The sequence below is a fragment of the Macaca mulatta genome, chromosome 14 (assembly GCF_049350105.2).
Source record: "Macaca mulatta isolate MMU2019108-1 chromosome 14, T2T-MMU8v2.0, whole genome shotgun sequence".
Lineage (NCBI taxonomy): Eukaryota > Metazoa > Chordata > Mammalia > Primates > Cercopithecidae > Macaca > Macaca mulatta.
The window spans coordinates 78618945-78643911 of NC_133419.1; the positions used below are offsets into that span (position 1 = coordinate 78618945).

The 24967-nt window shown below is 53.2% G+C and overlaps 1 protein-coding gene across 8 annotated transcripts; it reads left to right on the plus strand.

Moving 5' to 3' along the window:
- The first annotated feature begins 37 nt into the window (after positions 1 to 37).
- Positions 38 to 24545, plus strand: USP35 (ubiquitin specific peptidase 35). Of its 8 annotated transcripts, none has more exons than XM_077964010.1 (12): positions 38 to 312; positions 4175 to 5175; positions 7189 to 7871; positions 8881 to 9013; positions 10563 to 10692; positions 11097 to 11198; positions 11538 to 11696; positions 16010 to 16203; positions 17760 to 17853; positions 19041 to 19147; positions 19605 to 20895; positions 23478 to 24545. In XM_077964010.1, exons 3-12 carry the CDS (start codon positions 7199 to 7201, stop codon positions 23643 to 23645), a joined length of 3051 nt encoding a protein of 1016 aa, XP_077820136.1. In that variant the 5' UTR covers positions 38 to 312; positions 4175 to 5175; positions 7189 to 7198; the 3' UTR covers positions 23646 to 24545. The 8 variants fall into 8 exon arrangements, with proteins under 8 accessions (XP_077820136.1, XP_077820141.1, XP_077820140.1 ...); XM_077964015.1 differs by having other exon boundaries at positions 4175 to 4443; XM_077964014.1 differs by having other exon boundaries at positions 4351 to 4443.
- The last annotated feature ends 422 nt before the right edge of the window (positions 24546 to 24967 follow it).

Sequence of the window (24967 nt, forward strand, 5' to 3'; positions counted from 1 at the left end):
GGGGTGGCCCTCGCTCCGGCTCCGCCCCATTTACAGCACCTCGCCCCTCCCCACGCTTCGTCCCGCAGCCCCGGGGCCGCGCCGCACAGTCGGACTCCCTGGGTGCATAGAGCCTTGTGCCAGGCAGGGTGGGAAGACTGGATTTTGCAGTGGAAGCAGCATCTCTTCCATCTGGGACCTGGCTGAGGGCGTCCCCACCCTGGGGGGAGCAGAGGACCAGCCCTGACCTAGCCGGGCCCAGCCCTGTCCTGCCCGGCCGGAGCGCCCCGCCCAGCAGCCGGCTCTGCGGCAGGGCCCACCCGGGTCCGGGAGGTAAGGGGGTTGGGGGCGTGTGTCTGGCTTTGGGGGGCGGTGTCTGCACACAGGCGTTTCGAGAACCCTGGACTTGCGAGCCCAGGGCTGGGATTCGGGAGATGTGGGTGCATCCTGGGCCTCACTGTGTGACCTTGGGCGAGTAGCTACTCCTCTCTGGGCATTAACCCCCTCCTTCTCCTATTGTATGTCGAAGTGATCCTGCTCCCTCCCCTTTCAGGTAAGAGGACATTCGCACCCAGGACCCAGTCCATTCGCTCGCTGGCTTTTCGTGGGGCCCTCCAGCTCAAGCGTGGGCTGGGCGGGGGTGCGCTGGAGGGAGGCAGGTGGCCGAGCTGGGGCACAAACTGGGGGGCCCGAGGCCACCATTGTTTGGAATGGGTTTTTCCTATTCTCAGCATGCTGGGCCCTGGGATACCCTCCCCCAGCCCCGCTTACGGCTCTGGCCCTTGCAAACCCGAGACCCTGATGTGTCAGTTTGGTGCACTTCTTCCAGAAAGCTTGGGGTGGAGTGCGGCCCTCACAGGTTTGTGAGGGGTGGCCCCGCAGGGATAGGTGTGTGTGGTGGGTTCCTGAGGAGGAAGAGCTGTTCCTGCTTTCTTCCCTTGTCTCTCCTCCTTATCCTTTAAGGAAGAGCAGTTGCTTTTTACCAGTGAAACCCTTTTTTCTTTTTCTTTTTTTTCCAGGAGACAGTTTGGTGGCCCAGACATGGGCCTCCCAGAGTAGGGTGAAGCACTTCTTCCCAGGGTTGCCTTGGGTAGAAGTTCAGTTAAAAAATACCTAGAGAGATGCTGCCATTCAGACACCTGAGGGGCCAGAGATGGAGGGCACCACCTAGTGTCGGGAGGGGCAGCCTGGTACCCCCAGGCAGCTCTGGCTCCCAGGGGAGTCAAAGGAGGGAGGCTGGCCGCGAGGGTCAGAGAGGGGAGAAAATGAGCTCCTCAGCTCTTAGGTGCTGAGCAGGGGCTGGGAGGGGCTGCTCTGACCTGGAGCAGGGAGAGGTGGAGTAACGCCATGAAGCCTTCTTTTCAGGTCCTAGGAGATACCGTGAGCTTTTGACCTGAAGGCTAACCAGGAACAGATTTTTTTTTTTTTTTTTGGTTTTTGTTTTTTTTATTTTGTGCTTTTTCTTTTGCTTTGGTGGTTTGAATGATTTCTAGAATGGCTAAAGCCTCAGTCCAGTCCAGTGACCTCTGTAGGGGCTTTCTTGGCTGATGTTTAAGATTTTCAGGGTTTTTGATATGCAAGACCAGGTCTGGGCAAAGGAGGGGGCGGTGACTGGACCAAAGTTTAGGCCAGTTTCTGGAAGGTACTTTTCTGGTCACATCCTTGGTTTTCTCTCATCTTGCTGTCACATGTCTCACATGAGTCGCTTGATGCACCTTCACTGACACCTCAGTCCTTGGTTCTACACTGGGCACTGGGCTCAGAGACAGGGATTGGACCTCTGCCAAGGGAGGTCCCAGCGTGGTGGGAGACAGACGTGGATTCCAGTTACACTGCAGAGGGATGAGGATAGCTAAGAGGGCCTTGGAGGCCAGAACTTTAGACACTTGAATTGTGGAGGGAAAAAGAAAGGCTTCCCAGAGGAGAGGGCATGTGACCTGGGCATTGAAGGGTGAGTCAGAATTTTTCAGGAGAGAAGAGGGAGAGGCCCTTTTTCAGTAGAGAGGACATTGTGCAAAGTAGCAGTCAGGAAAAAGCCCCCTGCCCCAATGTCTGCAGAGTCTCCACTGAACAATGTCGCTTGAGTTCACCTCCATCCGTGCCCCACATCAGCTGAGTGTCACAGAAAGGGCTTGCATGTCCGGCTCAGGAGTTTGGACCTTATTCTGGGTCCAAGGGGCTGGATAGTGTTGAGAGTTCTGAGCAGGGGCATGGGCGGAATGGTGCTTACCGTGTAATAAACTCCATCTGATGATGCTGCATGGTGGGTTGGAGAGACCGAGGAGGGATGATGAAGCCTGAGCGGGGGCCCAGGGCGTGGCATTGGGGCTGAGCATTGGAGTTGTGTACACACACACACACACACACACACACACACTGGGTGCTTTGGGGTGATGGAGATAAGTCAGGCTTCACTATGCAGGAGCAGAGATCAGTCAACAATCAGCAGAGACGCTGAGGGTCATCTGAGAGGAACAGGTGAAGGGATCTGGGCCTTTTGGCGGAGGGATTGGGATTTTCCTGAGTGCTCACTGCGTGCTGTGGTGTGTGCTGGTGTTGCTGGGACCCCCCTCAGGCTGTCATGCCGGTAGGGCGAGGGGTATGAGGCAAGGGCTTGGGAGGAGCAGCAGCGCTGGCTGGGAAAGGCTAAGGGGTGGGCAGGTAGTCCCCTTCTATTTGGGCATTCCAAGGATCAGAGGTGAAAGAACACCTACCTCCATGGTGGCTGGGCTAGACTCGAAGCCTGGACTCTGTTCTCCAGGACACATGCCTCTGTTGGAGGTTGGATTGAGGGAGGGGATTGGGAGATGGGTTAGGAGGCCACTGCACTAGTCCAGGCAAGAAGTCAAGGGACTGATCCTGTGTGGGGCTGGGAACACCGAGGCGGCAGCGAGGGCTGATGGAGGAAGTGCCTTGGAGAATCAGCGGGATCAGCAGTGCGTGTCTCCTTGTCTCCTTTCCCTGACAGTGTCTGTGTCTCCCGTCAGTGCCAGGTGGCCCAAAAATAGACTCATGACTGCCCGGCCCTCATCTTTTTTATACCTTGTCTCAACCCTGTGAATGGCAGGCTTGGAATAGTCCCCATTTTCCAGATGAGAAGGCTAAGAAGCTGGGCAGGGACTCGCCCAAGGTCACCTGATGACTTTGAAGCAGAAAACCTGTGTCTTATGCTTTTCATGCAGGCTCTCCTGGGGGATGATACGGCTGCTGTTTGCTGCTGTGGTTGGTGCGGGGCAGCTGTCTCTTGAGTCAGAGCCAGCATGGACAGGCCATCTCCCTACCTGGGGCTTAGCAGGCTAATCCAGCCCTCCTGAGGGAGGCAGAGTGCAGGTTCTAATCCTGCCTTGCCAAGGCCATGTTCCTCTACCTCTCTGAGCCTCACTTTCCCCATTCCTGCCAGTGGGATAGCTGGCCTTGTCCTGCCTTCCCTGGCCTGATGGGGCCAGGTGAGGTGCAAGCCTCTAAAACCCTTTTGTGTGAGTGCATCCAAGATATTGAGTGGGTTTGCTGGTGACCATGGTGACAGCTGTCCTCAGACTGCCTGCGTGGGAGTTGGGGCAGGTGGGCAGGGCTTGCGTGCTGTGGCCAGGCTACAGACTGAGCAGAGGCTGCTGGCTGGCCTTGGAGATCAGAGCTCTCATGGAGCAGCTCTATTTGAACTGTCAGCTGCCAGCCTTATGTGGTATTAGGTAGAACAACATGAAATTGCCAACATTTGATCATTCAGTTTTATGTGGTTCAGTCTAATATCATTTGTCCCCATTTTACAGAAGAGAGGCTCATGGATATGATTACTGAGGGTCACACAGTGAGTCAGGGCTAGAATGTAGGACTCCTCATTCCTAGTCTGATATTCTTTCCACTCTTTCTGGTACTCTTTCTACTACCAGAGTCTTCCCTGTCCCCAGAACTCCATTTCTGCCTGCCCCTGTGCCCTCTTGCTTCACACATGATGCCAGTGCCTCATGGATTAGGGTTTCTTCTTGGCTGCCTGAGTGCCAGGATTTCTTGGCATCCTGGGTTGAAAGCATATGAAATCCACTAGCCATCCCAGGGGTCTGGGAGGATGGACTGTGTGTGTGAGAGAGGTTGGCCACAGCAACTGCCTTGTCACAGGCACTGTCTAGAAAGGGGACCAGGGCTGACGGGAGAGTTAAAAAAATTTTCTTTTTTTTTTTTTTTTCTTTTGAAACAGGAACTCACTTTGTCATCCAGGCTGGAGTGCAGTGGCGTGATCTCAGCTCACTGCAGCCTTCACCTCCCAAGTTCAAGTGATCCTCCTATCTCAGCCCCAACTAGCTGGGACTGCAGGTGTGAGACACTGTGCCTGGCTAATTGATGTAATTTTTTTTTTTTTTTTTTTTTGGGTAGAGACGGGGTTTTGCCACGTTGCCGAGGCTGGTCTCAACCTCCTGAGCTCAAGCCATCCGCCCACCTCGGCCTCCCAGAGTGCTAAGATTACAGGTATGAGCCACTCTGCCCAGCTGGGAGACCAGTTTTTAAAGATACTTTATAGGCCTTTTCAGATTATGCCTTGCAGGGGCACCCTTACAAACATTTCTGCCTCCCCCATCAGACTGGAAGCTCCTTCAAGGCAAGGACTTTGCTTCTAAAGCAACAGGAGTTGACATTTTCTGAGAACCTCCTTGTGCCCAGCTCAGAGAGCCTAGGTAACCTTTATGGGAACCAGAATGTATCCCAGATGAGCCGCATTCAAAGAGTCAAAACAAAACAACAGAATTGAACACATCATTTCCCTCATTTCCTCATTCAGGAAGCTTAGGACGGACCCTAAACTTTTTTTTTTTTCTTTTTTTTTTTTTGAGACACGGTCTCACTCTGTCGCTTAGGCTGGAGTGCAGTGGCACGATCTTGCCTTACTTCAGCTTTGACCTCCTGGGCTCGCCACCACCCCTAGCTGGTGTTGAACTCCTGGGCTCAAGTGATCTGCCTGCCTTGGCCTCCCAAAGTGCTGGGACTACAGGCGTGAGCCACCACGCCCGGCTGCATCTGAACTTGTAGCAGGTGCCCAGGTGCTTCTGAGGCATCCAGGCCAGGATTTGGGAACCACTGATCTCTGCCATGGCTACAACCTCTAACCAACAGCGAACTCTTCAGAGGCACACACTCTTGGCATGAGAGATGCTAGCCAAGACTAATAAGCCCTGGTCCTTTTCTGGTGGAGCTCACAGCCTGGTAAGAGAGACAGATATTTAAACAAATGGGCCCTTTGCATCCTAACACGTGCAGCAATGGAGGTTAGGTCACAGCTGAGAACTAGAACAGAGCAGGGAGCTCACTGGGCCTAGTACATAGTTAGGGTTCCAGAATATCTGTGATTCTGAATAAAACTTTTCAGTTTATTATCCAGGAAATTTAAGGCTTGTCCACACTCTAGCTCCAGTTCTCAGGCATAAGAGTAGTTTTTACTGAGCCCATAAGTTTAAACACCTACTATATGCTGAGTCTTATATCAGGTCCTGCCTAGATTGGGGTTATACATCGAAGCAAAGAAATGGTTCTGCCCTCCAGGAGAGGCATTAAGTGTTAGATGTTAAGAGAGCAAGCTGTGCTCATGTGAACCTGCATGAGAGGGCTCAAAGTGGATTGGTATGGGACAAAGGCTTCAGGAAACAGGCCAGATGGAGAAGGGCAGAAGGAAGGCTGTTATGGCTCAGAGGAGTAAGGTAGAGATAACTCACACTGCACCCTGCATTTTTTGCTCATCCAGCAAATGCATGTGTGCTGTGCACTGTGCTAGGTGCTGGGGATACTGTGGTGAACAAAACCTGAAGCTGCCCTCAGGAACCTTATACAGCGTTGGAGGGGAGGCTGACCCCAATCAAGAAATCATGACAAGTACTACCAAGGAGAAGGACAAGATGTTCTAATTTTTAATAAGAGAGATTGACCCAGGCAGGGAGATCAGGCAAGGCTTCCTTGACGAAGTGACTTTCAGCTGAGGTCTGCAGGGGGAGGGAAGAGCATCCACAAAGGCCCAGGGACAGAGGGCACACGGTGAGCCAAGGGTGGCAGGCTGGTGTGGGCTGAGGCAGGCAGAGCCCTAGGTGTGCAGGGCTGGAGCGCGGAGACGAGATGCTCCGCTTTGGTGGAGGGGACTGGGACCCACACCACGCCAGTACTAACTGATTCCAGCTGTAATGGAAGAGGCCACAGGTGATTGTAGGAATCAAGGGAGGGGGATGGATTCCCGCCTGGAGGACCAGGGCTGTTCTCACTGAGGACAGGTGCTTTAGATAGGCTTTGAAGGAAAAGACGCTTGCTTGGTTGTGTGACAGCATGGTGGTCGTGGGGGGCTCAGGAGATAAGGACGTGTCAGGCAGAAGGTGCAGCACACGCATGAAGTGGAGTCTAGCCGAGGGGTAGGGCACTGGGGAGGGAGCAGGGAGTTGAGGCAGAAAGGAGGAGTGCGAGGGATTCTGGGACCTCTGTCTGTTCTCCCTTAGGGCCTCTTGCCCTTTCTCCACAGAGGTGTGATTTTTTTGTGTCCGCCCCATCTCATCTCCCCGGTGGGCATGACTTGGCTGAGACTCTGGACAGCAGCTTCTAGATCCCGCTCCTACCTGCCCTGAGAGTGGACAGGGTCACCAGGGAGGCCTGGGGAGAGAGGGGCAAAGGGGTAAGGATGGGGAGGGGGCTCACGTAACTTTGTGCGATTAAAGGTGCTTAGCAACCATATCTTCAAGTCCCTGGGGTTAATTTATTTTGAGACAGGGCCTCTGTTGCTTAGGCTGAAGTGCAGTGGGATGATCGCCACTCGCTGCAGCCTTGAACTCCCAGGCCGAAGTGAGCCTCCCACTTCAGCCTCCAGAGTAGCTGGGATTACATGTGTGCGTCACCACTCCTGGGTAGTTTGTATTTTTTGTAGAGACGGGCCTCGCTGTTGCTTAGGCTGGTCTTGAACTCCTGGGCTCAAGGGATTCTGCTGCCTGGGCCTCCCACAGTGCTGGGATTACAGGTGTGAGCCATCACGCAGGCCCCTGGCGTTTATTATGTGCCAAGTGTTGTGCTTTACTTCATCAGGATAGCTTGCAGTGAAATGACGTCCTTGCCCCATTTCACAGATGAGAAACCTGAGGCCCAGAAAGTTTGAGTTGCTTGCCCTAAGTCTCAGCACTTGGGGACTGCACCGGGAACTCTTGAGCCCCGCGGTTGTCGGGCTGTGACCTTGCTCCCTGTCCTCCGCAGCGCGGGCGCCATGGACAAGATCTTGGAGGCGGTGGTGACGTCGTCATACCCGGTCAGCGTGAAGCAGGGGCTGGTTCGGCGCGTGCTGGAGGCGGCGCGGCAGCCTCTGGAGCGTGAGCAGTGCCTGGCGCTGCTGGCGCTGGGCGCGCGCCTCTATGTGGGCGGCGCCGAGGAGCTACCGCGCCGCGTGGGCTGCCAGCTGCTGCACGTGGCCGGCCGCCACCACCCCGACGTCTTCGCAGAGTTCTTCAGCGCGCGCCGCGTGCTGCGCCTGCTGCAGGGTGGCGCCGGCCCCCCAGGCCCCCGCGCGCTCGCCTGCGTGCAGCTGGGTCTGCAGCTGCTGCCCGAGGGGCCCGCGGCCGACGAGGTGTTCGCGCTGCTGCGGCGAGAGGTGCTGCGCACCGTGTGCGAGCGCCCGGGGCCCGCGGCCTGCGCGCAGGTGGCACGGCTGCTGGCGCGCCACCCGCGCTGTGTGCCCGACGGCCCCCACCGCCTACTCTTCTGTCAGCAACTGGTGCGTTGCCTCGGCCGCTTCCGCTGCCCAGCCGAGGGCGAGGAGGGCGCCGTGGAGTTCCTGGAGCAGGCCCAGCAGGTGAGCGGGCTCCTGGCGCAGCTGTGGCGCGCACAGCCCGCCGCCATCCTTCCCTGCCTCAAAGAGCTGTTCGCGGTCATCTCCTGCACAGGTGCGTGTGCGGCCGGGGCAGGAGCGCGGGCACGTCGAGGTCCTGGGTGGGCGCTTGGGCAGGTGGCTGTACGTGCGGATCTCTGCATGCGGGCGCCCATGTGGCCCGAGTGTGCCACGGGCGAATGCTCAGGTGGAGGACTGCAGCCTGTCTTCATGTAGGTGGCACAACTATCTAGAACACTTGCTGTGGGTCCTCTCCCGCAGTAGGTGTTGGAAATGTAGGGAGGAGCACGCTGGTGTGAGAAGGACACGGGTCAGTCTGGCTAGAGGGAGGAACAGGAAGTTGAGCAAACCACAGGATTTGGGGCGGGGGAGCGGGCGTCATTATGGCCTTCGGGTTAGGTGAGTTTGATAGAAGCTATCACTTTAGAGCCAGGAATTGACAGATTGGTGGCACCTGGCAGCAGGGGCAAGGTTCCCTGGGCAGGCAGAGGTGAGGGTCCGGAGAGGTGATGGAGTCTGCTGTGCAGACTCGGAAACGTAAAATCTTGATCCTCCGTTGACAACCGTGGAACTTAGACTACAGTGCAAGTGAGTGAAAGCAGATGTGTGCCTTCCCTGATGATGAGGCTCTCCAGGGGAAGGGAAGGGAATGCACCTGGCTGGGTGAAGAACTGAGGACAGTAGACTTCGAGAAGGAAATGCTCTTTCCCATCTAGGGCTCTGTGCGGCTCCACTTGGAGTATCTCCTTTCTCCAGTCCACACAGCCCTCCCACCTTCTCTAGCCCCAGCGTTTCCCCTTCTAAAGGCCTTGCCCTTACACCCACTGTTGATCAGTGCTTGTCTGTGCCCAGCACAGGAATAGCCTCAAGGCTGTGCTAGTGAAGGTTTGTTGAGTGAGTTTAGGTGGAACCAGAGACTTTGCTTGCTATAGGAGAGGAGGTGGCCTCTGCTGTGCTCTTCGCAGAGGCCCAGCCTGGTTCGTTGGCTGCTGCAGGGCATGGTGTGCTGGGGGAAGGGAGGAGGCCTGCCTCCCTGCTGAGCTCAGCCCTGTCCCCTGTTCCAGAGGAGGAGCCACCATCTAGCGCCTTGGCCAGCGTGGTCCAGCACCTCCCATTGGAGCTCATGGATGGTGTTGTCCGGAACCTCAGCAATGATGACAGTGTGACGGACTCGCAGATGCTGACTGCCATCAGCAGGTGGGACGCTGAGGCTGAGCCATGGTCAGGGCTGGGGCCCCTCCCTCTCTTCCTCTCAGAAGCCCCTTCTCCTGGGTGGGACACTGGGCTAGATTTGGAGTCAGAGGGCCCAGGGCCTCATGCATGTTCCATCATCCATCCTTTCTTGAGCCCTGCTCTATGCCTTGCCTGGGGCTGGATGTGGGGAATACAGAGAGCCTGGCCTGGTGATGATGCTGTCAGGCCAGGTACCAGCAGTGTGACCCTGGACATGCCAATGAGCTTTCAGCCTCAGTTTCCCCCTCTGTAAAAGCAGAAGTGGGTGGTGGCATAAGAAGCTGTCAGGCGTCCTTGGGGTTGGGTAAGAAGTTGAGAGTGCTTCATGAGGTGCTTTCTGAGTGGGGCAGACATGAGAAGCAGAGTTTGGGTGCTGTTCCGCTCACAGAGTCCTTGCATATCCCCCACCTCATCTGAACGTCCTCCTCCCTGTGATCTAGACGCACCTGCCTGTCCAGTTGTCCCAGAATATGCCGCCTCCCCTCCTCCCTGCAGGCCTTTGCCTATGCAGACCCCGTCCACCTGGCATGCCTCCCTCTGCCATTCTTTCCATCCCGTGTGCAGATCCACCGTCTCCGTAGGGCCTTCCTGGATTCCTTGCCTTTAGTGGGTAAGAGTGTGGGCTCTCAAGGTAAGTTGCTAGAGGTCAAATCCCGCCTCTACCACTTCTTGCCTGTGTGACTTTGGACAAGTTACTCAACCTCTCTGTTTGAGTTTCCTCAACTGTAAAATGGAGTATAACCAAACCCATCATCTAGGGTTGTTGTGAGGATTAAACTGAGTAAAACAAGAGAATACACGTAATGTGCCTAGAACTGTGCTGTGGGAGCCGCCGTTATCATCATTGTTGTGACTTTGCTGTCACGGTTCTGTCTCTCTCTAGCACAGTCCGCTGAGTCTAGGCTGTTTTCCTGAGCTCTGACAGCATGGTAGCTGTGCGCTCAGCCCGCACAGGCAGGCTGTGTTGTGGGGTCCAGAGGGGCTGATACATGTAAAACTGATGGAATGTCCTGCTCAATGGTGAATACGACCTAAGTGTTAGCTGCTGTTATCTCCTTTAATCCATACAAGAACCCTCTGAGGGAGGTATTATCCCCATTTTACAGAGGAAGAAACTGAGGCCCAGAGCAGGGAAGTGGCTTGCTCTGGGTCACACAGCAAGAGCTTGCTTCTGGAAACCAGAGCTTCTGGCCCAGGAGCACTGCCCTTCCAGGCAGAAGCAGCTGAAAGCCTTGTTCTGGCACTGCAACCAGCGTGGAGGGGCGAGGCTTGGGGTGCCGAGAGGGCCTGGCTCCCTTCCTGATGGGCTGGGGGCCTCAGTGTCTGGCAGGTGGCTATGCTGAGCTCATGCTTTTCCCAGCCGTGTGTGGTTCAGCCCACAGTCCCCGGGGCTGCCCTTTCCAGGCGTGAGTCAATGTGGGAATGCAGGACATTACGGCTGGCCCCTGGGCTGTCCTCACCCCAGCATTTTGAGTGTCCCTCGTCCCTGTGTCACTGTCACTCCCCTCACCAGGATGATTGACTGGGTGTCCTGGCCCCTGGGGAAGAACATTGACAAGTGGATCATTGCACTGCTGAAGGGCCTGGCTGCTGTTAAGAAGTTCAGCATCTTGATCGAGGTTTCGCTCACCAAAATTGAGAAGGTTGGTGCCCCGTCCTAGCCCAGACTTACAGCCTTTTGCACTAGGCTCTTGCCAGGGGCGGTGCAGGTCTCGGAGGGCAGAGCATCGGGCCTCCCCACCAAGCTCGCTGTGTGACCTGGGCGATTCACTGCCCCTCTCTGGGCCTCAGATTCTCCCCATTAGTTTCCCTGACTGCTCATCCAAGTATGTGTGTCTGACTTTTGGTCTGTCCATGCATTCCTCAGAAATCTATCTTGCTGTCCATCTTGCCATCTGTCTGTCCATCTGGGTCTGTGAGCACCTCAGTGTTTATCCCTCTGCGTGGGTTTGAACTCGGGTGTCTCTGAGCCCCCTCTCAGGCCTGTGATTGCACTTGGCCTCGGCAGCTCGGGCCTGGGGACTCCTGACCAAGGCCTCTCTTCTAGGTTTTCTCTAAGCTGCTGTACCCCATCGTCCGGGGAGCTGCCCTGTCCGTGCTCAAGTACATGCTCCTGACCTTCCAGCACTCCCACGAAGCCTTCCACCTGGTAAGGGCCCTGCCTGCTGCCCCTGGGCTCTTGGTGCAGGTCACTTGGCTGAGGCCGAACAGCTGAGGCGTGGGCTCTGGCCTCCCTTTGGCTGTGGGGAGAGGAGTAGTCATCCTATTTTGCAGATGAAGAAACTGAGGCAGGGTGTCTTAGATCATATGTCTGGGAAAAGGAGTCGCCTGCCTGCAGAGTTGAGAGCCCCATCTGGGTCAGGGGACAGTGGTCAGGTGGGCAAGCCTCCCTACCTCAGAGAGTGCTGCGTGCTGTCAGCAGGGACCACAGCCCCGTGTCTCCGGTGGGCGGGTTGGTGCTGAGCCTGACCCAGCTCTGCTCCCACAGCTCCTCCCTCACATCCCCCGCATGGTGGCCTCTCTGGTCAAGGAGGACTCGAACTCGGGGACCAGCTGCCTGGAGCAGCTGTCAGAGCTGGTCCACTGCATGGTGTTCCGGTTCCCGGGCTTCCCAGATCTGTATGAGCCTGTCATGGAGGCCATCAAGGTGAGTGACGGTCCCCTACTTGGGCCTCGCCCCACTCTGACAAAGGTGCCAGTGTGGGCCTTCCTGTGGGCCATACCACAGCTTGGTGGCAGTCCCCGTCACCTCCCCAGGTCCCTCATGTGCCTCAAGCACACTGAGCCACTCACGTTCCCCAAGTGCCCGGGCTGCCTTATGGCTGCTCTGAGCTTTTGCACGCACGGTGCTCTCTAACCGTAAACCCTTCTCTGTCACTGTAGTGTGGACATTAAAACACTTTCTCTTTCTCTGCTCTGCCTGGACAGCTCCTACTTACCTTGTAAGTCTCTGTTCTAGTGTTACTTCCCTCAGGATGCCTTCCCTGATCACTGGCAGTACTCCGCTGCCCTCCACCAGGCTGGACTCGGGCCTCGCTGGGCTCCCACAGTCTTGGTACATCCTGCTGTCACATGTTGTCACTGTCTGCCTCCCTTGCCAGACTGTGAGCACTCCAGACCAGGGATAATTTACAATTGTTCACATGACTTTACTGATGTCCTGCTCTGCACCAAGCCCAGGCTGGGAACTGGGGGCACGGGCGTGAAGCAAACGGAGTCTCCTCCATTGAGGGGATCGCAGCCTAGTGAGGGTGACAGACTTGGATACAAGAAACTCTGGTCGGAGCAGCTTTTGAAAATGTCTACAAGGTTTGGCTTGAGAGCAGCCAGAAACCAGAGGAAGGAAAGATCTCCAGTTACAGAAGACAGATGAGGCCTCATTAAGCTGGGCTTGACAGGTTGCTAGGATCTGACAATGACTGACATCTGTGGCTACTGCTACACTTGACAGTGTTTTCCTGTATGTTATGTCTTCTGATGCTCGCAAGAAACCTACAAAGAAGATATGGTTCATTTCAATCTCATAGATGAGGAAAGGGAGACTTGCAGGTTTGGTGACTTGTGCAAAGTCACGGAGGTAGTGAGACATGTAGCTGGAGTCTGGACGGCAGAGCCCTTCCCCATTGCCTGATAGAGAAGGCAGGTTGGGCGGGGCGAAGGGGTCTAGGTAAGTGGCCCTTGCAGAACCTTTGATTTGACTTTCACATCTGCAGCACAGCAGACGAGATAACCTGAAAAGTGTCCTGCTACAAAACAGCTAGAAATGCTTGTTAAAATATAACCAACATCACTTTAAGTACATAGCTGAACTTGCAAGAAAGTAAGGGGGAGTCCCCAGGGGCCAAAAAGGAAGAGAGAACTGAATTCCAGAGTGGTAGGTGAGAAACGAGGCTCTTCCTCTGGGGTGAGGCAAGCGTGTGGGTGAGATGGCCAATCTCAGTCACAAAAGGGCTTGAGTTGGTAGGGACAGGAGGTGAGACTTAGGGCCTATCCCCAGTAGGGAGTTAGCACTAAGAAGCCCACTAAAAGCCAGGACCCAAGAAAGGTTTTACCATTAGCAAAAGAATGGTCTGGGGCAAAATATGCACGTGGTTTTAAATAGACATCAGGGGAACTTTTCTGGCTTGTTCTGGGCTCTGGATTAGGAGAAAAATGTAATCAGTGGCCTTCTCTCGTGGATTTAGGGGTTCAAATTAATATCATTTTGGGGGTTGTGGCCCTTCCCCACGTTAAAAGTAGTCATAAACTTGTAGTACCCACGGGTAACCTGGTAGAAAGACATAAATCAAGCCATAAAGGTAAAGTTCTACTGAAAATTAGTTTGTAGTCCAAAAATTACAAAACACACAAAGGAACAATCCTGCATGAATGACAGTTGGTAGATGCAATAAACAAAACTTCTGCTATTTACTTAGATCTCAGTTTTTCAAACTAGACACGAGAAAGAACTTTTGATAATCAAAGCTGATCTCCAGTGGAAGGGGCTGCCACGATCGGCCATGAGCCCCGACAGTGGAGGTGGATAAGCGGACCTTGCTGTGTCAGGTGTGTTACCCAAGGGTTTCTACCTGGAAAGGGAGGTAGGAGGAAAGCTTGGAGATGCTGTGGCTGGGTCTGTTTCCTGCTAGATTGTGAGCTGCTGTGGGCAGGAACCCTGTGCTTTTGATCTTTGTGCCTAGTAGATGTCTGTGAGCGAATGAGTGGGATATTGTTCGAGCAGGACGGTAGTGTGGAGAATGCTGTAATGAAAGTGCAGGCAGAGAGGAGGGACCCTGCCCCGGGCACTGAGGAAAATCCATGATGAGTGAGATGCAGGCTTTGCACAACAGGGGCTCATAGATTGTCTGATCCAGGGGACGAGGGGAGTCTGCACATACCTGTACCAGTAGGGGCAGGGAGTTAGGCTTTGTAAGATGATACAGATACAGCCCTTCTCAAGGACCCTGTGCCTTGAGAAGATCCTGGAAAGCTTCATAGAGAGGGGATACAGGAGTTTGATCTTGCTGGATGGGGACTAGAAAAGGACACTGTGGATGCATCGGAGGGAGAGGCATGGAAGTGGGAACGTGTGAGGTTAGTTTGGTGGTAATGTGTGAGGGGAAGGGAGATGAGAAAAACCAGCAGAGCAGTGCCTTGAAAACTAGGTTGAGCCACTCGGCTAGATCTGGGCTTCTCGAACGTTTCCATCCAAGCACTTGATGTCAGAGAGGGGAACTCACCCAAAGCAGTCTGACATGAGCTCTGAGTTTCTCTACAACCTCACTTTCTCTCAAAGACTCAAGTATATATGTTGTAATTATAAACATGTTTTAATATTCCATGTTTTGCTTTGAATGTTAGAAAAGATGGCTTCACATTTGTTCTGTGGCTTTGAACACTCCTTCGTACGAGCCAGTTTGAGAGGCGAGGCAGCAAATTATAGGATTCTACTGCTTATAAAATTATTTTGCATGGGTTCTATGAGTACATCCTTTTGTACATATACCTTTGTAAATAAGCTCTGGAAAGTTCTCTGACTTAGGCAGATGTATCAGGTTATGGCAGTTTCTCTGGGAGCTGTGGTACTTGCCAAGGGAGCCATCACATGTCAGTTTCTAGTAACATTATTAGGTTCTTAAGTGATTTTGAAGTTTTTATTTTCTTGAGTATAAAGTTACCTTCTTTGGGAATAATGGCATTTGATTTTGTTCCTAGCATGGATATTTTTGCATCTTCTCTGTTTGTGCACAGATGTGTGGGGTTCTGCCTGCCTTTTTGCCTCCATTTGTTCATGTTGTGGGGTAGGGGGGCAGACAAGTAGGGCATTAGATAGGGCATCATGAAAACAAAAAGGAAGGGACGAAGAAGATACTGAGCCTGTATCTTATCTGTCTCCCCACTGGCATCTCCTTGGTGTGTGTGTGTGTTTTTAATCATCTGTGAGAAGTGACTGCTCTGATAAATTATCCAATAAATTATCTTGGGAGGTGAATGAGCAAAAGTGTTAAACCCCACTGGGTGGGCAAGACCTTTTGTGGGAGCCACAGGATGTGCACTAGGAAGACGAGGGCTTTGGATGCCGAGCTGTTTTGAAGCTCTGTGGAGCCTTGGACAAATCTAAGGTCTTGTGGCCAGGATCTGGAAATAAGATCAGGGCTAGAGGAACCGTTAGGAATGTTGCTGAAATCTAAGTAGCAGGACGTGGTGCTTGATGTTGCTCTTTGGAAGATACCTCTAGCATCATTAGAACTAGTGCTCGGTGGTATTCTTAGGTGCAGCTGTTTGATGTGACACAGATAATGAGTGGGAAGCATGCTGAGGACCAAGACGCATATCTCAGACCCCAGGGATGTGCCCACTGTCCTGACTGTGGGGTCAAGTTGTGGGGAGGTGACTCTTCTCTTGAAAGCTGATTCCGCAAATCTAAAAGTAAAAGGTGGAAATGGGCACATCATTGTGTGCCCGCACCATGAAAATGTAGGATGCCAAACTGACACAAGGTAGGCGTATCCTCACTTGACAGATGAGGAAACTGAATCAGAGAGCCTCACCACCACCAGACAGCTAGTGCGGACCGGAGTCAGGGCTGGCATTGGCATCCTGACATCACTGGGTTTGGCCTGTGGGCCAGGGTTGGCATTGCCTGAGCTCTTTTAAGAACATGCGTATTCTTCACTTACAGTCATCCTGGACTATTATTTTCTGTCTGAATCTTCATTTTTTCCATCTATAAAATGGGAATTATGCCACCTTAAGGCAGTCATGACCTGAAAGACCATGGAGGCAGCCCATATGTCAACTGAAGGGGTTTGGAAGCAGGGGACTGTTCACACACACCCCAGAACATCTGTGGGGTGGGGGGGGTGTGCCTGGGAGGTCACGGGGTTGGCTGTATCTGAGAAGGCCTCCCAGAAGAGGTGATATTTTTTTGAGCTGACCCTGGTGCCTACCATCCTGCCTGCCTGCTTATTCCCTCCTCAGGACCTCCACGTTCCCAATGAGGACCGCATCAAGCAGCTGCTAGGGCAGGATGCCTGGACTTCGCAGAAGAGCGAGTTGGCAGGCTTCTATCCCCGGCTCATGGCCAAGTCAGACACGGGCAAGATTGGTCTCATCAACCTGGGCAACACGTGCTACGTCAACAGCATCCTTCAGGCCTTGTTCATGGCATCTGAGTAGGTGCTGCTTTGGAATTCCCTGTCTGCCCTTGCTTCTCTCCTCTGGGCTCCCTGATGACAGGTGGAAAGGTGTGGGGGGCGGGGGTTGGAGAGGGTGGGCCTTGCTTGCATTGCGGGCATGATTCCCTGAGGTCTTTGGGGACTGAGAGCCTCAGGCCATTGCCAAGGCAGTAGGTCAGGACTGAATGGGAACTGAAGAAGGGGCTTCAGGGGCTGGGCAGCACTGGGAAGGGGGTCTGCTCTGGACTGGCTGACATCACTGACTCTTCTCCTGGAGTCCATGGGGGTGGATTCAGTCTTCCAGAGTAGAACTCCCACCCATCCTGGTATTAGACATCTCTCTTTTAAAATGAAACCAACACAATCTTTATAGTCTATGGCCACCTATCTACCTATGGCTTACTTAAAAGATCAAAGTTTCAGCTTTGATTCAGTGAAAATAAGCTTTGATTCTGGCTTATCATATGTCCTCAAGTCAGTTTCTTCTCTCTGAGTGTCAGTTCAGTGGGAGGAGATTGGAGCTAATCTCCAAGGCTGCTGCACATTCTTCTCAAAATGCCTGGTGAAGGACTAGTTTTGTTTTTCTTTTCTAAATTCCAGTCTGCTGCAGAATATTACTTTGGTAAAATATAACAAAATGACTTACTAGAAAAACGGTCACATGCTTGTATGGTCGTTGTGATGCTAAAATGCTACGTATGTTCCTAAGTGCTCACTCAACTTCTGACCTTACCTTGGACTGAGACCAGCCAGGTGGCCCACACTTTGCCTAGGGCGCTTCCGTGCAGCGGGCTGAGTTTGGAGAGTGCATGGGCAATATGCCCGGAGCTGCTTGTGAGATCAAGAAATAAGCTGCAGCCTGGGAATTGGCTTGTTCCAGAGAATGTTCGTGTAGGGAGGGGAGCTGTCTCCTATAGGATCAGACCCTTCCCACTAGGAGCCAGTCCACCCATCCCTACAGGGTCCTCTTCTTTCAGCATATTCCTCACATTGACCTCTGTCTCCCTCATTGGAAGGCAGGGGAACAGCTTGAGGTGGCTCTAGGGGCAGGGGCCAGGGCCCTTACAGGAGCTGTAGGAGTCAATTGGAGGGCCCAGGTCAGAGCAGGGCCTGCTGCTCTGGAGGTGGATAAATGTCTTTCCCCAGGGAAGCAGCTAAGAAGGGAGTGCGAGGGGCTGCTGCGGCTGGGATGATATTGGCGCAGATCCTGTGGCATGTCCCAGCCCTAGAACCCTGGAACCACAGGACCTTAGGACATTTGAATCTTTGAGTCCTGAAGTTATGAGGTCTCAGAACTGGAAGGGGCTACAAGGGTCACCTTTGTACCCTTCATTGTCCAAAACATGTCTATTGTTGTGTTCCTGACCTCAGATACCCCAGCCTGAGTTGTTCACCTGCTCTTCCTCCCCAGTCCCTGGCCTCTGGCTCCATCCTGGGGTAGAAATATCTGTTCTGCCTTTGGCCTGGAGGCTCTGGGCTGCCTGTGACATGTATGACTAGAGACTCCTTGGGGGCCCACGGCTTACCTTGAGTGCCCCTGCTTTGTTTTGAAGCTTCAGACACTGTGTGCTCCGCTTGACTGAGAACAACTCACAGCCGCTGATGACCAAGCTGCAGTGGCTCTTTGGCTTCCTAGAGCACAGCCAGGTGAGTGTAGGGGGAGTCAGAACCGGGTGGAGAGGCAGCTCTGGTCAGGCCCTGACACGGACACCTTTCCCTTCCCCAGGACCTGCCTGCATCTGGCTGTCATCTCCCATGTCAGTAGCTGAGCCCCCAGCGGGCCTGGCATATGGAGCTAATTTAGTGCCCCCTTGGGGCAGGAGGAGGGCCCCCTTGAGCCCTGTCCCGTGTTGTGCTGCCCAATCTTCCCCCTTCAGCAATTCAGTCCATCGCATTATGGTGTTGCCATAGTCCATCTTATGCTGCTATAACCAAATACTTGAGACTTGGCGATTTATGAAGAAATTTATTTCTCAGTTTTGGAAGCTGGGAGGCCCAAGATCGAGGGGCTGTGTCTGGTGAGGGCCTTCTTGCTGCATTACAATGTGGTGGAAGGCATCATGGTGTGAGAGCATGCATGAGAAGGGAGAGCGGGGTGAACCCATCCTTTTATCAGGAACCTGCTCCTGTCTCAGTGTGCACCACTGGGGAAAGCAGATGGCCTGTGATAGGGAATTAATACATTCATGAGGGCACAGTGCTCAGGACCTCCTCCCCTCTTGAAGGTCCCGCCTCTCAACACTGCTTCTCTGGGGACTATGTTTCCAACACATGCTTTTTGGAGGACACAGTCACACCACAGCATGTTGCTTCATTCTGCTGTCATTTTTGAGTACCCACATGGCCAGGCAGCCTGAGAGCTGTTGAGAGTACAGAGGTGAACAGAACAAACACCATCTCTGCCCTCATGGAGCCCAAAGCCCTTGGCCAGGGATTATACAAAGCTCTGTGTGGGGGCACAGAGATGAGTAATCCCTCCCTGGCTCATGGAGGGAAGGGAAAGGTCAGTGAGGGAGGGTTGGGAAGACCACATGGAAGAGGCGGTGCTGTATCTGGGACTCATCTTGACCGGAGAGAATGGCAGTGAGCGGAGGCAGGGAGAGCAGATTCCTGGAGGCTCGTTCATCTCTGTGATCCCCATGCCCTGCTCAGAGGCATGGACATATGTGGGCTGGGATGGGTCGGGGACAATAGAAAGTGGGGAGGACTTCATGGAGGAGGCTGGGAAGTTTGAGGCCGAGGGTATGAGGTAGACCGTCAGGCCTAACCTGTGCAGAGCTGGCTGGTGAGTGGCCTCCTGCTCCTGACCCTGCCTTTCACCTGCCCTGTCCTAGCGGCCTGCCATTTCCCCAGAGAACTTCCTTTCTGCATCCTGGACGCCCTGGTTCAGCCCTGGCACCCAGCAGGACTGCTCGGAGTATCTGAAGTACCTGCTGGATCGGTAAGGGGGCCAGGGCCACGCGAAGGCTCCAGGTCTAGAAGGTCCCTGGGGGCAAGCCCAGTACCTCTGAGCTGTGTTGCAGCTTCCGGGGAATAAGTGTGCTGCCTCGAACATGTGGAGGGCTTGGAGAAGGGGTGTGCTGGAAGGGCAGGGACTGAGTGTGAGGGAGATTTGGTAGATGCTGAACGGAAGTGACCTCTGGGAGGTCATCGTGTACATCTGCACACTGGGCCGTGCATCTTTGTCACTGCTATGGAAGCACGTTACATAGCTCCAGCAAGTCTTTATGTAGGGTGTGTGGGTGAGTCTAGCAAGCGTGCTGTGTGAGCACGTATGTGGATGTATGAGTGTTTGGTACGTGTGTGTGGCTGTTGGGGAAGATAGATGGGCATGGATAAGCTGAGTGCCCTGGAAGGGGACCCACATGTACATATAGAGACTCTGCTTCCTGCCCCAGGCTGCACGAAGAGGAGAAAACAGGCACAAGGATCTGCCAGAAACTCAAGCAGTCCAGCTCGCCCTCCCTGCCCGAGGAGCCGCCGGCCCCAAGTTCAACCTCTGTGGAGAAAATGTTTGGAGGCAAGATAGTGACTCGAATCTGCTGTCTCTGCTGCCTCAACGTCTCCTCCCGGGAGGAGGCCTTCACGGACCTCTCTCTCGCCTTTCCTCCTCCTGAGCGCTGTCGCCGCCGCCGCCTGGGCTCTGTGATGCGCCCTACAGGAGACATCACAGCCCAGGAGTTGCTCCCAACAGCCAGTGCACAGGGGCCAGGCAGGGTGGGTCCTCGGAGGCAAAGGAAACACTGCATCACAGGGGACACCCCTCCCACCAGCCTGGACATTGAAGGCCTGGACTCCAAGGAAGCTGGTGGGCAGAGCAGTCAGGAGGAAAAGGTAGAGAGGGATGAAGAAGGGAAGGAGGAGGGAACGGAGAAGGAAGAAGCGGGTGAGGAGGAGGAGGAAAGCACCAGAGGGGAGGAAGAGAGGGAGGAAGAGGAGGAGGTGGAAGAGAAGGTGGAGAAGGAGACAGAAAAGGAGGCTGAGCAGGAAAAGGAAGAAGACAGCCTGGGAGCAGGGAGCCACCTGGATGCTACCATCCCCTCTGGGGAACAGATGTGTGGCTCTGAGGGCTCCCGCTCTGTCCTGGACCTGGTCAACTACTTCCTGTCCCCCGAGAAGCTGACAGCAGAAAACCGCTACTACTGCGAGTCGTGTGCCTCCTTGCAGGATGCCGAGAAGGTGGTGGAGCTGAGCCAAGGGCCGCGCTACCTCATCCTCACACTGCTGCGCTTCTCCTTTGACCTGCGCACCATGCGGCGCCGCAAGATCCTGGATGACATCTCCATCCCCCTGCTGCTCCGCCTACCACTGGCTGGTGGCCGGGGCCAGGCCTATGACCTCTGCAGCGTTGTGGTACACTCTGGAGTGTCTTCGGAGAGTGGTCACTACTACTGCTATGCCCGTGAGGGCGCTGCCCGCCCTGCCCCTTCTCTGGGAACTGCCGATAGGCCAGAGCCCGAGAACCAGTGGTACCTGTTCAATGACACTCGGGTGTCCTTCTCTTCCTTCGAATCTGTCAGCAACGTCACCTCCTTCTTCCCCAAGGACACAGCCTATGTGCTCTTTTACCGGCAGCGGCCCAGGGAAGGGCCCGAGGCTGAGTCGGGCTCTTCTAGAGTCCGGACAGAGCCCACCCTTCACAAGGACTTGATGGAAGCCATTTCCAAAGACAACATTCTTTACCTACAGGTGAGCTGAGCCGTGGGGCCTCTGATCTGATCTGGTGGAGGGAGTTCAGTCCCATTACTGGCTTAGATAAGTCATTTCCCCTTTAAGTCTTTTTTTAAAAATCCCATTCATCCATTGCTCAGTGCTGGGCATATACTGGTGGCCCAGACAGACCTAACCCCTTACTTCAAAGAACAGACACTGAATAATGAATGACACAGGTTTATTTTTTCTTTAAGTCCCAGGGTACATGTGCAGAATGTGCAGATTTGTTACTTAAAGGTGTGCCATGGTGGTTAGATGCACAGATCAACCCATCACCTAAGTATTAAGCCCTGTATCTGTTAGCTATTCTTCCTGAACCCCTCCCTCCCCCGCCACCCCCAGCAGGCCCTCGTGGGTGGTGTTCCCCTCCTACCCCCAGCAGGTGTCCATGTCTTCTCATTGTTCAGCTCCCACTTACAAGAGCATGCGGTATTTGGTTTTCTGTTCCTGTGTTAATTTGCTGAGGATAAGGGCTTCCAGCTCCATCCATGTCCCTGCAAAGGATGTGATCTCATTCCTTTTTATGGCTGCACAGTATTCCATGGTGTGTATGTGCCACATTGTCTTTATCCAGTCTATCACTGATGGGCATTTGGGTTGATTCCATGTCTTTACTATTGTGAAATGTGCTGCAGTGAACATACATGTTCATGTATCTTTATATTAGAATGACTTATATTCCTTTGGGTGTATACCCAGTAATGGGATTGCTGGGTCAAATGGTACTTCTGCCTCTAGGTCTTTGAGGAATTGGCCACACTGTCTTCCATGATAGCTGAATTAATTTACACTCCCACCAACAGTGTAAAGGCATTCCTATTTCTCTGCAACCTCACCAGCATCTGTTTCCTGACTTTTTAATAATCACTATTCTGGCTTACTTGAGATGGTATCTCATTGTGGTGTTGATTTGCATTTCTCTAATGGTCAGTGATGTGGAGTTTTTCTTTCATATGTTTGTTGGCCACATGAATGTCTTTTGAGAAGTGTTTGTTCATCATATCCTTTGCCCACTTTTTAATGGGGTTTTTTTTTTTTTGGACATTTAAGTTCCTTGTAGACTCTGGACATCGGACTTATGTCAGATGGGTAATTTGCAAAAATTTTCTCTCATTCTGTAGGTTGTCTGTTTACTCTGATGATAGTTTCTTGTGCTCTGTATAAGCTCTTTAGTTTAATTAGATCCCATTTGTCATATTTTTGCTTTTGTTGCAATTGCTTTTGGTGTTTTCATCATTAAATCTTGGCCTATACCCTGAATGGTATTGCCTAGATTTTCTTCTAGGGGTTTAATAGTTTTGGGTTTTACATTTAAGTCTTTAATCCATCTTGAGTGACTTTTTTGTATAAGGTGTAAGGGAGGGGGTCGAGTTTCAGTATTCTGCCTATGGCTAGCCAGTTCTTCCAGCACCATTTATTAAATAGGGAATCTTTTATCCATTGCTTGCTTTTGTCAGGTTTGTTGAAGATGGTTGTAGGTGTGGAGTCTTATTTCTGAGTTCTGTATTCTGTTCCATTGGTCTGTGTGTCTATTTCTGTACCAGTACTATGCTGTTTTGCTTACTGTAGCCTTGTATAGTTTGAAGTCAGGTAGGCATGAGGCCCATGAGGCCTCTGGTTTTGTTCTTTTTGCTTAGGATGGTCTTGGCTATATGGGCTTTTTGGCTCCATATGAATTTTTAAATATTTTCTAATTCTGTGCACGTGAATGGTAGTTTAATGGGAATAGCATTGAATCTGTTACATTGGGCCCTATGGCCATTTTCATGCTATTGAGTCTTCCTATCTATGAGCATGGACTGTTGTTCCATGTGTGTCCTTCCTTCACTTCCCTTGTTAGTTGTATTCCTAGGTATTTTATTCTCTCTGTAGCAGTTGTGAATGGGAGTTTGTTCATGATTTGGCTCCCTGCTTGGTGGTGGTGTATAGGAATGCTAGCAATTTTTGCACAGTGGTTTTTGTATCCTGAGATTTGCTGAAGTTGCTTAACAGCTTAAGAAGCTCCTGGTCTGAGATGAGGTTTTCTAGATATAGAATCATGTTATTAATGCAGTTGTTTAATAAGTGTGCTGAAGGAGGAACACAGGGACCAGTTGAGTCTGAGGGGGAAGAGGATGCTTCTGGGAGGGTGTGTGTGTGTGTGTGTGTGTGTGTGTGTGTGTCATGCTACCCACGTGGGCCTCCTATGTGCTATTTTACTGGCAGCGGCCCAGTGAGGGGCCTGAGGCGGGTTCTCCGGGACAGCTTCTGCCATGCTGTCCGGATGAAGGCAGGGTGGTGATAGGTTCTCCATGAGGCTGACCTCATGGCGGCAGGAGGATGCGTTTTCTCATAGGCAGAGCCCATTCCTCGTGATCACGAGGCCTGTAGACAGGTTCCCATGTGGTGTGATGTGACCACCCCAGGCATCCTACCACTGAGCTGCAATGTCTCTAGGAGCCCTGATTCCTTCCTCTGTGTCCAGTCCCTGGGGACCCAGAGATGACACTTAAAGGTGTGCTGGGTAGACTCTGGCTTCAGGGTGGGAATGCTAAGTTTCTTCTCATCTGTGTTCCCAGGAGCAGGAGAAGGAGGCCCGGAGCAGGGCGGCCTACATCTCTGCACTCCCCACATCTCCGCACTGGGGGAGGGGCTTTGATGAAGACAAGGATGAGGATGAAGGCTCTCCAGGGGGCTGCAATCCTGCAGGTGGTAATGGTGGTGACTTCCACAGACTGGTCTTCTGATGTGAACCTGCTGCCAACCCAACCCCTTCCCTCCAGGAGCCAGGTGGGGCCTGAAGGAGGCTGTGGAGGCAGGCTCAGTCCTGTAGTAGGCCTGATGGTACAGCTCATGGCACCTTAGTCCTCAGCCTGATGAAGGATACACAGAGACTCTCAGATACGGAAGTGAGACCTAAGTCCCTCTCACAGGGGATCAGTCCCATTAAGATTTTACACCCAAGTGTCCTGGTTAACTTGAAGCAGCTGAGATGGGCACACGCGGGTCTTTGCCTCCCCCTCCCTCCCCAGCAGGCTCCCCATGCTGGAAGAGCTGATGTTCAGGAAACAGGGCTGAACCTCAGCTCTAATGTTTTGACATCAAGTACTATTTTCCTTCTGACTGCTCTACAGTATAAAGCACAGCAGGATCCAAGCCTTGCACAAAGAAGGGGGCAGTGGTACCTCTGGCTGTCTTCTTATTTCTCTTATGGGGGTACCTGCACTGTCTGTACCTTTCTGAGAAGATCAGGTGGGAAGCAGCAGGGCCCTGGATCAGAGACCGAGAACTGCCCCCTGACCAAGCACCACTGCATGGTGGTGGGCCTAGTTCCTCATAGCAGGAGGCCTTTGCCCCCACATCCCCTCCACCCCAGCCTGCCTCAGTGCCTGAGAAGCCTCCACTTGCATCCCCCTCTCCTGGTTAAGGTAGAGTCCTTATTTTACTGCAGAGGTGTTCCATGTTCCTCGTGAAGTGTGGTCTCTTCTGAGGAAGGTAGTGGGCTCCTCTGATCAGTTGGCCTTTGTAGCTGTGAGAGCAGCCACCTGCAGGTTGGGTGAAGTGCCCGGACACTGCTGTAGCCCCTTCTAACCGAAGAGAAGACACCCATGTTCTTAAATAAATAAAACTAGGTTCTCTGAAGCCTAGCAAGAGATCGTTCTTCCTTGGTCTCAGGGGCTGTGATAGCCGCTGGATTTTTCTCACGGGGGCTGGAGAGGCTGATGGGTGGCAAGGTGAGGAGTCAGCCTGCCTCCCCCGCCCCCGGTGACATGTGAGATGCCACAGGGAGCTGAAAGCCCTCTACTGAAGTGTGGTGTAAGTAAAGGTGTGAACTGACTTACCTTACTTATTGAGGGCGGGGTGATGCCCATGGAGAGGACTCACCTGGGAGGCAGCTCTCAAGCCTGTACCTAGCTCCTTCCCCGGGGCTGTGATGGAGGCATGGAGTTTGGGCCCCATGTCACACCTAAGTGACCTGTGAAAGTAGTAGACAGACACGCCCAGAACCCATCTCTAGACGCCTAAGAAAGATGGATTGGCAAATGCTAGTATATAATTTCCACTTTAC